Source organism: Python bivittatus, unplaced genomic scaffold, assembly GCF_059951505.1.
Source record: "Python bivittatus isolate LINGU-HERP-01145 unplaced genomic scaffold, Pbiv_v1 ctg000580_np1212, whole genome shotgun sequence".
NCBI lineage: Eukaryota > Metazoa > Chordata > Lepidosauria > Squamata > Pythonidae > Python > Python bivittatus.
The window spans coordinates 7,525,118-7,540,946 of record NW_028277087.1 but is presented as its reverse complement, the minus strand read 5'-3'; the positions used below and the strand labels follow the sequence as shown (position 1 = coordinate 7,540,946).

At 43.1% G+C, this 15,829-nt stretch overlaps 1 protein-coding gene across 1 annotated transcript in view; it reads left to right on the top strand.

Annotated features, from left to right (window-relative positions):
- Positions 1 to 15,829, top strand: part of LOC103056720 (nuclear receptor ROR-beta-like) — a 48,018-nt gene that overhangs the window by 14,210 nt on the left and 17,979 nt on the right. Inside the window, exon 2 of the mRNA XM_088149470.1 lies at positions 15,219 to 15,304. Coding sequence (XP_088005596.1) covers positions 15,219 to 15,304 — 86 coding nt within the window. The remainder of the gene's footprint in view (positions 1 to 15,218; positions 15,305 to 15,829) is intronic.

Below are 15,829 nucleotides of genomic sequence, written 5' to 3'. Positions count from 1 at the left end.
TTCTTTAAGTTTGTCACAATCAGACTGGTATAAAACCAGCATTGTGGGCATCTGGATCAGTCGTTTGAGGACTCATGGCTGTATGAATGGCTTCCATGGGGAAAATGTTATCCTGTTTTAAGCTACTATGTACTTCATACCAGCAACAGCTGCCTGAATCTATTTATGTTATGCCTTTATTAGGGATGGTCAGGTTTTAAACTTGCAAGTTTTACTTTGTACTTTATTAGAACTGCTCCAGTTAGAACCGAGTGCAAAATTTCATACATCTCAGTAAGCCATAGTTCGGTTTAGCTGTGATTTGTTGAATAAACTGTAATGGCTGCGTTCACATATTGCACTAAACCATAAGTCACCAAACCACAGTTGGCTGGATTCACACAGTGTTGCAAACCTAATACTAAATAAATCACATTATGGTTTGATGCACTGTGTTAACCCAGCCACAAACTGTACAACATGGTATCTCTGATTAGTAGGTGAGTACAAGCATTTTGACATTTGCTCAGCCTACTGTCCTCCTCCCATGCAAACAATTGCTCCTGGTTCATCCCATTCTTTCTTAATTTCAGTTACCTAACTTCAGAAAGGAGGTATCACTTTATTACTGCTAATGTGATCTGATTCAGCCCTCTTAGACGTCATTTAACAATCACTTGGTTGGATTTTGATCTTGAGATCTAGAACTATCTTCTGCTTGTCCCTATCTTAGGACGCATGTATATGCATCGTTGTGTATCATCTAAGATACAGTTAAGCTGCATCTGACTCAGAGGAAAGGCGGCTGGAATAGCAAAAAATTTCACCTCTGGCATTTATCCAGGCTCAGGAACCTTTTTGAGGTTGGTTGTTTTGGAGGCATCCCCAAATTCTACCCAGTGCCATCATCAATACAAATGAGGGTCAGAGTTTCCAATGCACGCATCTATGGTTTCTTTAACATCTGAAAAGTGCCAGGTTCTAGAATGCTAATCTGGCAGTGCCAGGTTCTAGAATGCCAACCTAGCAACGTGGTGGGTTCTAGAATGCCAATCTAGCTGTGTGCCAAGTTCTAGAATGCTAATCTAAGTGGCCACAAATTCTCCTCCTTTGCCTTTAAAGCAGGGTTTTCCAACTGTGGCAACTTTGAGATGTATGGACTTCAACTCCCAGAATTCTCATCAATGGCCATGCTGGTTGGGGAATTCTGGGTACCAAAGGCCACACATCAGGAAGTTGCCAAGATTGGGAAACACCACTTTAAGGTGTTTGGGGAGGGGGGTTCAGAGCGGGGGGCAATCATAGATTTCTTGAAACAAAAAGAGGCTCGAGCCTCTTCCATCTGAAGAGAGTGGGAGAGTGGGACCTCTTCCATCTGAATTTTTGAGACTGAGCTGCAGAGTTTCCACAGCAAGGGGGAAGTTGAAATGTGTACTCACTGGGTTTTTAAATTTGTTCTTAAAAAGAAAATATTTGAAATTGTTATATAGCTTGGTATTGGTGGATAGAGCTATGAATGAAATGGGAGAGGGGATGGAGTTAAAGGAAGAGTGATGAAACAAAGAGGCCAAATGCACTAGTTACAACATAGTTCCTTCTCCGCTTACCAACATGTAATATTCCAGGAGCCTTGTCCTCTTGAATCCCTGATGATTCCCCCAACTGTGAACAGGCAGGATTCTAAGTCTTAATTGAGACTTCCTGCCTCTCCCCTGCTCCACAGCATTGATCCTCTATGCATTTCTGCAAAGCGTTGTGGGCCAGAGACCTATTTTTCCCAGGATTCCTGCTGGCCAATTAAGCCCAGTGCCCATGAAAATGCATCTGAGGGATAGTAGATTGGAAAGGACAGTGGTGTTTTGCCCCCCTACGCTACTTACCAGAGCAAGCTGGGTTTCTAGTCCTTTCAGGAATTAATGACACCAAGATGAGGTAATAGATTCTGTTCTGGTGAGCTGAAGGTCTTTTGAAGTTCCAAGAAATGTCCTCCTTCCTCTTCCAGCTGAGAGCAGGTCATTTCTGCTGTGTCCCTGCTGCTTTGAACACAATCCATGATTCAGGGGCCTCCCGGACAGAGATATGGAACCCGACTGCTCTCAGAGAGGGATAACCTATTTCCACCACTGTCTTGCACATATTTTTCTCCCCACTGAAATCACGGGCTTTGCAGTCATCTGGCCTAGCCATCTGCTTCCCACAGGAAAAGCTTTCAATTAGTTGTCTTCTGGATGTTGAAGGACTACAATTCCTAAACTTCCCTTCCCGCATGGAATTTGTTGTCGAAGCACATCTGGAAGGCACCTGGTTGGGAAAGGCCTGTACAATGAAATCTCTGAGATTTGTTCCTAACTGTGAAATAACTCCCATCCATGTGGATCAGCTTGTGCATCTCAGTGCTTGGACTGCATGGAAGAAGTTGACATTTCCTAATTCATTCCTTTTTATTGTAAATATATGAATGTCTATTTTTATCCTGAAGATATCTCCAAAGCAAATAGTCCTCAAGTCTAAAAGTGAAGAGGGAGCTGCCAATATTACTTCGATCTCTAATTCCCCCCGTTGTCTTCTCTCTCCTCCATTTAAGTAGACAGTTGCCATCTTGGACCTTCTGTGGTCTTGCACAGGCTGGCTTCCATCTTGGTCATGAGTGAAAATAAGCCACAATGAGGCCCCTCTTCCACTGTGGAGGGAGACTTCCCTCCTCACATTAGCCAAATGCCAGGGTGTGCCCAGATGACACTTGCCTGGGTGGGGCTGAAGGGTTGGTTTGTCATGGGCCCCCCACCCTGTTTGTTTATAGGAATACCATTAGGCTGGCACAGGGGGATGGTGGGGAGGAGGCGAAGAAAGCTTGTCGAGGATGACTTGGCTGGCACGCCCTTGGCTGCTTCTCCTAGCTCTGGAGGAATGTGGATCGGCTGCCACAGCCAGTGCCAAGACCTTCCCTGGGTGAGGGCGTTGCCTGCTCCTTCTAAACCTTTGGGTGTTGACATCCATGAGCTTCAGTTCATCCCTTGGCCTTTGGGAAGCTGAAACTTCCCAGGCTTGGCCTTAGTTACTAGGCAAAGGGAGGAATGTTGGGGTCTTCCCATTGCTGAGTTCACACAATAGAGTAGGCTAGACTTAATTCCAGTTGAGTCATTTGAGGTCTAGCATCCCGTGCAAACCCAGCCCTTGCCCAATATGAATTTCTGCATCACAGATCCATTCACTTACAGGACCTGCCACCACGATGGTTAGCTTTGATTATTTTTTAAAGGAAGGGATTAGACAAAAATGCTGTGGAGGAGAAAACATCTGTATGTTGACTGCATGAAATTTTGGCTGGATTTGCCCAACAGGCTACATCAAGCTAAAAATGGGATTGGGTACTTAGTGATTCAACATATTGGGGAATCCAGCTATTACATTCAGACATCCTGTGGTGTATTTCTTTGGGCTTGGTATGTTGCAGGATCACAGTTATTGTAGTTTGTTAGTCTGGATTTGGGCCTAGTGTACTGTATGAATCCAACCTGTGTGTTGGGGTTGGAAGGGGTGGTGGTCTCAACTATGCAAACTGTTTTTCATCCATAAGGCAGGGCTTCGGTTGCACAGCTGCAAGCACCATCTTGACTTTTTTAACCCCCCATCCTGCAGACACCCTCATACTTTGCTGCTGAATGGCAGGTGAGGAAAAATCTTTCTATTTAGGCCTAGCAGACCATCCCATAATACCAGGGCAAAGGATCCCTTTTCTTGCCAAGGCCCCATTCTTATCTGCAGCAGGATCCTCCTTGATAACTTTGACCACTTTCCTTCTAGTGTCTTCAGAGAATTACCTGGCCATAGTTGATAATGCAGAACCTGTTCTCATTGCTGCTATTTTGGCACAATGATAGTTAGGTGACTAGCACAGCATTTTTCAAACTCGGCGACTTTAAGATGTGTGGACTTCAACATGGCTGGGGAATTCTGGGAGTTGAAGTCCACACATCTTAAAGTCGCCGAGTTTGAAAAACACTGTTCTAGCAAATATGAGAAATCTCTAGTGGGGCAGTGACATAATGACATCTTCTAGCATCATACCGTCATCACTGTGATGGTAAGAACTGTAATGAATATAGACTTTCTATTACCTGAACGATGCTAGAAGACATCACCAATGGGGAAATGGCCTGTGGGTGGGGTCAGAGTCCTCCACTACCCCTTTTAATCTCTGTTTTTCTCTGCTTACAACCCTCTTTTTCCCTCTCCTTCTTCAGCTTTATCTCTTTCTCTGTGTCTCCCACTCTCTGCTGAGAAAGGGGGGGATCACTCTTGTTAGACCTTGAACTGTCTTTGCAGAAGACCAAGAAAATTAGACCTAAGGGTTACAAATTGACCATTCCTACTCTCAGCATCTTTCTCTGTCATGTGGGGAACCATGCATTTTGTCCCCTTTGGAAGTTCCCATCACGGATGTGTTCATCCGTGGTGTCTTCAGTTAGGAGGATCACAGGCCAGGGGATAGTTTGAACGACCTTTCTCCAAAATGGCATCTTTCAATAAGATTGGAATCTTAATTTCCATAATCTCCAAACGAGCATGGGTTGGAAGAGTCTGGTTGGAGATGTGGGAGGTTTAGAACTGGGCTGTTGGTGGGCACCCAGTTGGAGAAGGCTAGCTTAGCTCTTTCACAGCTGAGATTCTGAGAGTTGGCTGCCCGTTCCTTATTGTCGGAAATTGTACCTTCAAGTAGGCAGAAGGAAAACATCCTGATTCTTATGCCCACACTGTTATTGGCAGCACAATGCTTTTAATGCCTTTCAGAGTCAACTCTTCATTAGTATGAGGAGAATCAGCTCAGTTAAGCTGAAAATCAACTTGGCTCATGGTGATGTTTCCAAGAAGGGTTAACAAACTCGCAAGGATGACATCTCCCCTATCATTTGTCTCCATCCCATGAATATGGAGAATTCATAGTTTAGCACCCTTGAAAAACACATCTTGCACGAACACATTTGAAGCAACTTCCATTCAGTGCAAAACCTCATGATTAGAACCTGAAGGGAAGGGAGAGTTCTGCTGTCCTTTGGCTGGGTTCACACAGGGCAGTTAAAAGTTGCATGTAAACTTGGTTGGTGTGAACCAGTGTTTTTCAAACTTGGCCACTTTAAGATGTGTGGACTTCAACTCTGGTGTAAACCTTGGTTAGTTGTGGGGGGCTTAGCAGTATGTGTGGGCTCAGCCTGTTTGCTTAGCGTGGGGGCCATTATACGGTGTGAACCCAGTTAATTCTGTAAGCAGCTTCAGTAAGTGAACATGGCCATTGTTGTTCTCCAGAGTTTCATATAGGCTGGCCCTGGACATGGAGGTTCTGATCAGTTGCTTGGATAAACATGCAGTATTGAATGGAGCGGAACAGCAGCCTTTGGGGCAGATTAACAGCCCCCCTCTCCCCCAGCATAGTGTTTTCAGCCTGATTTCCCAAGAGAGGCTCATAAGTTCAGTAGTTGAAAGCATTTATTCTTTATCGCTGGCATCTGATCTTCAGACATACATTGGCTCAGAAAAGTTTCATGTAGCCAGAACTGTTAACAGGCGTACATTCCCTTCTATTCCCTTCCCTTCCCTGTCTTGCATTTCATTTCATTTCATTATTTTTTATTTTATTTTATTTGACTTTTTTTTTTATTTGACTTTAGTTTGATGTTTTATCTGGCTTTATTTTATTCAGTTTCTCTGAGCAGGAGAAGCGTTTTGACCCCTTTCCTCTCCCGCAATAAGACTGAACTGCTCTCAGCGGACTCGGGCGAAGCAGGGGTTAAATTCAGCGAATGCTTTTGTTACACAAGCATCTTGTTAAGTTCTATTACAAGCAGAAAGTATGTCAGTAGGACGGAATGACTTCAGGGCTTAGCACAAGCTTGACGGACAGGCTCGACAGCCAATAGCACCCTCCTCCAAGCCAGGGAGCAGGCCTGGCGGTCCAATGAGCAAGCGAAGCCCAGGCAGGGCCCCTCCCTCCAGATCCAGCTTGTACGTCACCAATATGTTTAGCAGATGGTGGTTATATAACCCCGTGTGGTTTCAGCCAGGCAGCTGTGCCAATATCAACAACAACAACAACAACACGACAAGGAGCTTTCCCGGGAAGTTGGGCAACAGGCATTTCGAAGTGGGAGAAGCAGCAAATGCCTTGATATTTAATTGCCCTGTTTCTTTTGTTTCTCCAGATCTCTTCTTCCTTTTCCTTCTCCTGCAATCTTGGTGGTTCTTTTTCGTGGGAGGAGGAGGAGGAGAGGGAGGAAAGTTGGTTAAAAAAAAATTGCAGAGTGACCCAGAAATGCAATTTATGCAGGTCACTGACACAATCACATCACACTCTTTAAACAAAACAAAACCAAAAAAACCCCCCTGTTTTTGCAAATCACCCCTGAGCAAAACGACTGGCTCCTTTTCCACAACTGACTATGCTGTGATGTGACCAAGGGGTGGGATTCAGGGGGCATATGCAAATAGAGGGGAGTGGGCGCAGCTCTCATTGGCTGGAAGTCATGAGGCACAGTTGAGATTGACCCAGTTGGAATCTCCGAGATGCTTCCGGCTTTCCCCATTGGTGGAATTGATCCCCACGATGAAGATCTTCGCATTGCAATGGCGTTCTCTCTGCTAGAAGGAGAGCCAGACCCTAACCCAGGCGAGGACTGGGGAGATCCAGATTCAAATCCCAATAGGTTGCAAAGCTCCAATGTGGACTTTGAGCCTGTCACTTTCAGCCTGTCCTACCGAATAGGGTTACTATGAGGATAAAATAGGGAGGGAGGAGAAGTAATTCACAAGATGAGCAACTCGCCTCATTTGAGTTCTCCCAGCTTTATATAAAATTGGGATTTTTAATTGTCTTGATTATGATACAGCAGATTGATTGATCGATTATGTGCCATCAAGTCAGGGTCGACCCTTAGCAACCACATAGATTTTTCTCCATGACAGTCTGTCCCTAACCTGGTCTTTCAGGTCTTCTAATGGTGCCCCCATCGCCACTGTAACTGAGTCCATCCTCCTTGGTACTGGTTGTCCTCTTCTCTTTCCTTCCCCCTTTCCCTGCATCAGAGCCTTTTCTAGAGAGCTGGGCCTTTACATAATGGTCCAAAATTAGTTAATTTGAGCCTGGTCATTTGTGCATTGAGTGAGAACTCTGGGTTGATTTGTTTGATGATCCATTTGTTTCTTTTCTTGGCTGTCCGTGGTATTCTCAGGAGTCTTCTCCAACACCAAAGCTCAACAGCATCAATACTCTTCCTATCCTGCTTCCTTAAAGTCCAACTTCCATTTCCATAGAGTGTCACAGGGAATACCACGGCTTGCACGATTCTGATCTTTGTAGGTATGGACACATTATGGCAGTGTTTCTCAACCTTGGCCACTTGAAGATGTGTGGACTTCAACTCCCAGAACTCCCCAGCCAGCAAGTGGCCAAGGTTGAGAAACACTGCATTACGGCATCTGAATATCTTTTCCAAGGCCTTCATGGCTGTTCTCCAAGTGCTAGTCTGTGGTGTATTTCTTGACTGCTTGTTCCTTTCCGGTTGATGGTTGATCCCAAAAGGCAGAAGCTATCCACCTCTTCAGTATCTTCATTGTCAATTCTAAGACTGGTTGTTGTACCTGTTGTCATAAGCTTGCTCTTTCTATTATTTAATTTTAGTCCCATTTTTTCACTGTGCTCCTTCACTTTTATTACTGGAGCTTGCAGATCCTTTGCATTTTTGGCAGGAGAGGTGGGCACATTGCTGTTCTTCAGGCAGACCTACCATCCAGCCTTGCTGTGAACACTCTCGGACGCCTCTAATCTCTAAAGAAAGATAGAGATACACCTGAGATAAATACATAAAATCTTAGACTTCATAATTATTTGGAATGGAAGTTACATTGATAAAGACATATGCAGCCATTCTGTACCAAGGGCTGTTCCAAACAGGTGTGTGCTTGCCACATTAAAGTAAATCATTTTTTCTCCAACACCCCCCCCCCGTGACCACTTGCTCCCCACTCAACCATTGCTGGTAAAGCAAGCAAAGAACGTCTGCAGAAGTTTCTTTAGATTTGTCTTTTACTTTATGTAAAAAGGAAGGAAGGAAGGAAGGAAGGAAGGAAGGAAGGAAGGAAGGAAGGAAGGAAGGAAGGAAGGAAGGAAGGAAGGAAGGAAGGAGCAGAAGCAGTGTTGGTCCTTTCCCAGTGCTTTCTGGAGATGATGGGCTCCTGGGATTCTCTGCATGCAGAGTATTTTTGCTAAGCTGTGGTCTTTCCCCTCAAGGTGAAGTAAGATTCTAGTCCTCATGGTTTTAAATAGAGAATGGACTTAAGTAGCAGCAGAAGACTCTGCTGTTGACTGAGTCAGATCCATGCCCTATCTTGGCCTGTCTTATCTGTACTATCATAAAGCATCTGCAGGCTATGAGCTTTTCTAGCATTATCTGAAGCTGCCAAATATTTTTTTCTATGCATGCAAAGCTGGATCCATCCAGTACAGAATAATAGTGTATTATTCTATGGGAATAACTGTGGTGCTATGAAGCAGCCACACAGGAGCATTGAGATACCAGATGCCTAGGGAACTTTCTGGAAAGAGCCGCCGAGAACGGTTTCGATTGCAATATATGTTTAATAAATTAATAGGAGGGGACTTTTTTCCAGCCACCACGTCAGTGCCTGCATTACGTTCGTTCAGATATTCAAGTAAAATTAACATATAAACATAATGGGGAGAAAAAAGGAGGGGTCCCCCATGTTAAGGGTGAGTCTGTTCTCCAGAGGCAAGGTTTATAGCAAATATCAGGCGATAGGAAATTATTAGTATTTCTTGGATGATCTATACACCTCTAGCATTGTCTTCCATGGCTAGGGGGAGTGGGTGTGCCAGAGCTGGCAGTAGTCTTCACATCAGACATGGAAAATTATGAGATGGTTACGGGGAACACTGCTTGCCTCCTTCTTACGGTGCCTGCTGTATTTCTGAGTTCTCCCTCCAGCTTAAATCACAGATGGGGTCTTTTCAGCAGATCCCTGCTTATACCCTGAGGAAGGTTTAAATGACCGAGGGTAGTTTTGTTGGTTACCTTAGTGGTGCCACCTGTAAAATGGGCACAGCATCCCCCCCCCGCCCCCGGCAACCCTATCACTCTATAAGGCCTAAAGCCGATCAGCAGTGGGACAAAAGAAAGTCGTTCAGGAAAATCCGGCTCCGAAAGCTTTGTAATGGAGAAGCTGTTTTGTGGAGGTGGGGGAGGAAAAGGAGGTAATTAAAAAATCTCTCCACTTCCTTCTTGGAATGAATCAGCCACACTCAACAACAAGGCACGCCTGAGCAGAAAGTATTGCGTTCAAAGCAAGAGGTTGCAATTCCTTTTATTTGGGCTTTGCAAGTGACATCAGCAGTTGAATTAGAATCCTTTCAGCGGATACATCAGTGTTTCTCAACCTTGGCAACTTTAAGATGTGTGGACTTCAACTCCCAGAACTCCCCAGCCAGCATGCTGGCTGGGGAATTCTGGGAGTTGAAGTCCACACAACTTAAAGTAGCCACAGTTGAGAAACACCACAGTATGCTGTTTTGGAAACAGGAAGGCACTCTGCATGTGTTCATGAAAACAGGAGCAAGAACGTGGCTCAGGAGCAGATTCTTGAGAATCCCCCAAACCTGGAATGTACTATATAACCTCTTCTCCACCCCCCGCACCACCATAATTTCCAACCCCCAAAGATATGGCTTCAAATACAGTTCCCACCTTAAGTCATGAAATCCTCTGCTCCCAATTTGTACCCTGCACGCCCATTATTATCCACGCACCTGATCACAAAATGTAAAAGGATCAACTTGTAAGATTCAAAGGAAAGGTGCATTTCCAAGATCTACAAAGATGGGCTTGAAGGCCATAGTGCCTTCCTGTTCCGGCATGTCAGATTCAAAACATAGAGTGTTCATTTGGCTGAATTAGGCAAATTCCCAATTTCAAGAAATATAATAGTTATTGTTATTTACTTCATTGATTTAAACCATTTAAGTAAATCCAGAGGATCTCTTGGTGGGTTACCATCCATTGTTGTCATTGCTATACCCAGTGGCAGAGAGTTCCCTAGGTTAACTGAGTAAGTAAGAGATCCTATGCTTCCTTTCTTTAAATCTCTTCCCCAAGTTAGTCTATTAACAAGCCTAGTATTTATTGTCACTTTCTGGCACATTGTTCCTAGATGAAGCTTTGGTGTGCTCTCTGAATTCAGAGTTCAACTCATGTCTGGCCCTGAATTTCCTCGGAAGAGGAATGATTTGACCCAGCGTGACCCCAAATGGGAAGGAATCGCAGTTGAAGAATTATTTGCATTTTGCACAGAATCCCAGTGGGGAAGACTTGATAAAAGCCGGTATCTGCCAACTCTACACTTCGTAAAAGTCGGTCCTTTTTATCTTTGGAAAACAGCAGCCTTGCAAGTGTTAATAAAAAAAAGAGAATCATCTCCAGGAGAACATCTGCTTGGGGGGAAAGCGGGGAGATTCCATATGCTAACTACACTGGCAGGGTTGGACTGCCTCTTTCCAGAAAGAGATTCCAAATAACAAATGGAGAATCTGTAATGTTCATGCGGTCAGTAAAACCCACCAGAAACCTAATTCCAGATATTCCATGTTGGCACTGGCAAAAACAGTTCTTTGAAACTGGTAGGAAATTGCATGTGAATAAACATAACCAAGGGGCTGCGTTGAAAAGGTGACAGCCTTGTACAATCTTTGCCATGAGAATACAGTATATCCCATGGATTTTAACAGGACATACTTCTGAGAAGACAAGGATAGTCAACTCAGTTACGTAAGAATTGCTAGCATCATAAAATGCAATCTTCTGAACATTATGTGCCGCCGACATGGCGTCAACTCTTAGCGACTACCTAGATGGATTTTCTCCAGGAGGATCTGTCCTTAACCTGGTCCTTCAAATCTTTTAATGGTGCACCCATTAGAAGTCCATCCAACAGAAGGTTGTCCTCTTCTGTTCTCTTCCACCTTTCCCTGCATTTTACCAAGAAAACTGCATGGACAGAATTACTTCTAGACAAGGTTATTATTGCAGTGCTCTGTCTCCAACATAGGCTTGGGTCTTGTCCTCCTGGTGTTACCTGCTGCATTGACTTCCTTCCCTTTCCTTGCCTTCAACCATTAAGAATGCTTTCTGGTTGGTACCATGAAGATCCCTCTGTCTGTCTAGAACAGTGTTTTTCAACCTTGGCAGCTTTAAGATGCATGGACTTCAACTCCCAGAATTCCCCAGCCAGCATGCTGGCTGGGGAATTCTGGGAGTTGAAGTGTACGCATCTTAAAGTTGCCAAGGTTGAGAAACATTGGTCTAGAAGCACTCCAGCGCTCATTGGATAGACATGCACAGGGTGACACTGCAATTGAAAAATTGCAGGGTTTGGGGGTGGGGGTAGTTTTCTTCTCATCCCATGTGAATGAGGCAGAACGCAGAGGAAAGGTTAAGGGAGAAAGATTCTCTGGAACTCTTAACTGGGATATAATGAGGGCACCTCTTGAAGTTGACTAGCTGCCAATTCAGGATAGGAAAAAGGAACAGCTCCTTCATTGTGCATAATTAGACACCACCAGATTTAGCAATAGCCACCAACTGGGGGTGCTCTAAAAGAGAGGGTTGACCAATTCATTGAGCATAAAACTGTCCCCATATCCTTCTTGCCCTGGTTGGGAGATGAGCATTTATTGAGAACATCTCCTCACAATAGAGCCTTCTTGCTGAGATGGAGAGAGCAGTTGCCAGTCAGAACAGGCTACACTGGGTTGGGTGAAGCAGTAGCATCTGTCAGCCTTGCGAGGTAGTCCAGACAAGAAGCAGACCCAGAAGTACTAGCTCTATTTTTATGGTTAAGGTTACATTAACAGATTCTTGCAAGTCTGAAAGTACATCTCTCCCCACTCGCCTTTACAGCCCAAGAAACTAGGGAGGGTCCCTTCTGAGATGTTTGCCATGCCCCCATCCCTTCTGCGGGCTCAGCTGCCGCTTATCTGACCGTTGTCTAGTCTGCAGCTCTTCCTCCTGTCTCCCACAGTCATCCCCCCATACCATTACAGGCCCACTGCATGTAAGGCAGCCTCCCCTACTCTTCAGGGTTCATGGGTTCATGGGGCAATAAGAAAGCAAGGGGCCAAGATGATGCATTTGAGCATTTGCTGTGGGAGGATTGGGAATGGGGGCCACGTGCCAGGCACAGCAGCTGGAATTCCCTCTTTTTCCCCAGATAAGTATGGCAGCTCTGCCCTCTGATTTCACTAAGACGAACCCGTGCCACCGTACAGTTGCTTGAAATGAACTTAGTCACTGGGTGAAACAGTCATGCCAGCAGAATAGCGTCCCTTGTACCAGGTAGGCCTTTTGCAATGACTGAGGAAAAAAGGAAAGCACCGTTTCTATTTCTAAAATAGATCTTTCAGAGTTGGGTAACTCTTGTTGGCATCTAGTGATCCTGTGGGTAGGCCTGTCTAAAGCATGATTTGGCCCAGACCCAGAGGCTGTGTTTACACACAGACTTAACAGGGTCAGGAAAAAAACGAGGGATACCTTTGTCAAACGTGCAAAGCTCGACTCGGGTTAACCTTGATTAATATTTTTGCAGCTAGGTGTTTTGGTAGAAACCAACCTGTTGAATTAGTTTACACTCCACATGTCATGCACATCCAGAAAATGGGTTCAGTTAACCAAATGAAATGTTGTATAAACCAAGGTCATTGTAGGCGCTATCTGGATCTAGTAACAAATGCTATTTTGGTTGTAACTGGTTTTATATCAAGGCTGCTAGTCCTCATTGCGTATGTCACATGAATTCCCACATTCATTTGAGCTTAGAATTATGTTTGTTCTGTGATTAGGTTTGTGTTTCATTCAGTGGGTGAACTCTCCTTTTTTCTGATCTTTTTGGGGGGAAAATATCCATCACTTTTCTTCATTTTGGGCAAAAGAGAGAAAATGAAAAAAATAGGAATAACAATTTGAAATTGTGATTCCGTGCGTCCATGAGTATTGTTGTTTTATTTGAAAACTTAAATTGGTTATTTTTTTCAGCAGTGACTTAGACACACACACACACACTCACACTTTTCTGTGGGTATAATTATTTGTTATTACCATGCGTATATCCTCATCATTTTTTTAGGAGCAACTCTGCTCTTGGTTCATCTGAAATAATCCTGTTAGTTCTGTACACTAAAGATTTTCCATCTTTTTTCCCTTTTTTCTATGTGTTTAAAAAGCTGAAAATGTTCTCACCTGGCTGGATGATATACCTTCTGGTCTCTCGTTATGGGTTCTGTTAAGTTATCTGAGTGCTTTGGGAATAGTGACTTAGCAAGAGTTTTTTGTCTGATTCAAGTTAATCTTATTCTCATAAACAGAAATTGAATTATGCTATGCTAATAATTCAAATCACAGGAGAATTTACAGGAAAAAAAAACCCCAAATATTAACCCCAAGTAAAAAGAAAATTGGGAGAAATGACACCAGAATAAAAGCTGAAATGACTTTGAGCAAGAGAATGAGGATGGATTGAAAAATTGAAGAGCATTTGAACGAACCATTACAAAAAAATAATGTAAAGATATAGGAACTGCTCTTCTAGGTTAGAACAAGAACTTTTAGTTTAGCATTCTGACAGTAACCTTCCTATAATGCTTATCTCTATAAACTGTTATTCAGAGGTAAAGTGCCTCTAACCATGGAAGTTCCATTGGGTTACATCTAAAAACATAAGAAAATATTAGCTGGATCTGAGCCAAGAACAGATTAGATGAATCAGATTGGATTACTAATCTACTTAACTAACTAAATAAACTAAATAAATTTGCTAGGAGGAAGCTGCACACTATGTAGTACAAGCAGGGAAAAATTCAGACTGGAGTTTTCCTTCACAGCAGAAGGGATTATGAAATTGATAATAACATTGAGTTGTCAGATAAGATCTGGTTCTAAAATTGATGATGGGCTGGGCCTCCTACAAACAGGCACAGAACTAATTTGTAAATGTTTCTTCATAGTCTTATGTGTCCTCAAAAATGAAATGGACTTTAAAAACAGGGGCAGAATTTTAAACTCTCAGCTGCAGCTCTGTGGGGAATAAAAAACAAATGATCCAACTTTCTAATCAGAAGAAGTCTGGTAGCACCTTTTCCAACAAACAAATTTCATTTTAAAAAATTAATAAAAATTTAATAAAAAATTTTTTAAATAATTTTTTAAATTAAACCTGTTAATAAAAATGTGTTCGTTGGAAAAGGTGCTACCAGACTTCTGATTTTTGGCTACCACAGGCTGATGCAACTTTCTCCTATAAACTTGTTTAAAAGCTCATGGTTTTCCCTTTTTCACAGTGCTGTGACTGATGTGGGCTTTGTGCTCAGCCCATATTGCCCTGTATAGGGCAATCTCCCCTTGGGGTTGTTTTATTCTTCTATTTTGGCAGGCTCAAAGACAGATTGGCCAAGGAGGGAGATTGGGAGATCTCACTGGCCAAGATTGTTCCCATTCCCTGCCTTCACTGTATGCAATACAGTATAACATAGTTTATTCAAAGTACCCGATTGCCCCCTCCTGGCCTTATATGGTATTACACTCCCTTTAAATCTGAATCATTGGGGAGGATTCCAATGATACTAAATATGATGTGATGTAAATAAGAACGATTGCCAGTTTTTCAACATACTGTGGTAGCTGGACCATTAACAGTTGCTTCCTTTATTAGGGGTAATTGTAAACGTGTCTCCTTTAAAAAAAATCATTTTTAATTTCTGCAATCCAGCAGAAGCTAAAGGCACAACAGCAAGCTAAAATGGTCAGTTGGTAACCTTCAGTGGTTATTTCCTTCGAGATCCCACTGTTATTTCTCTCTTTCATCTGCTCTCTTCCTTCTCTCTCTCCTTCTCTCTTTCAGTCTCACTCACATACACATGTACAAAATCACACCCAGTGACATACATCCCACAATACTTTCTTAAAATGTGTGTATCTGGGGAATAGTCCTCTCTACGGTGGTCTGCACTGGCAACCCCATCATTTTTGTGTGTATCCCCTCACACAGACAATGTGCAATGCACACATATATGTTCAATGCGTAAATGTGTGCAGAAGGTTTTTTGTTTTTCAAATGTGTTCTACATTTAAAATATTGGTTAATACAGAAAATGAAATGTGACTTTTCATTCTTCTCTCCCCCCGCAGCACAAATTGAAGTTATCCCTTGTAAGATATGCGGGGACAAGTCTTCAGGGATTCACTATGGAGTCATCACCTGTGAAGGATGCAAAGTAAGTTGGAAGCACGGGAGCACTTCGGGTGAGCAAAGGCTTATCAATTCTGCAACCCGCTCAGAGCAGTACTGTGCTTGTGGATTCAAAAATTCAACTTACTAACTTCTGTGAAACTTACATATAAATATATATAGCCCATAGTTAAGTGTCTGTACTTAACCGCCTTTTCATGATCTCAGAAAGTTAAGCCAATTGGACCTGGTTAATATTTGGATGGGAGATCACCAGGAAATCTCAGGGTTATCGATTGAGAAATTTAAAAAATATTCCAGAAGAAGAAATGGCAAACTTCTGCCACATAAATAAAACACCAAGGATATGTCTATTTAGTTACCAAGGATATGCCTATCAGTTTGACTTAAAGGAATCTCCCTTCCTTTAAATAAATCCAAGGATGCACTCTTGACTGAAGTCCTAGAAACACTTTCCTTCTGCAAGTAAGTTCTGTGGAGCATAGTTTGACCTACCTCTGCCAAACGTGTCTATGATTGTGTTGAGAATCCAGACAGTTGTATGACAATG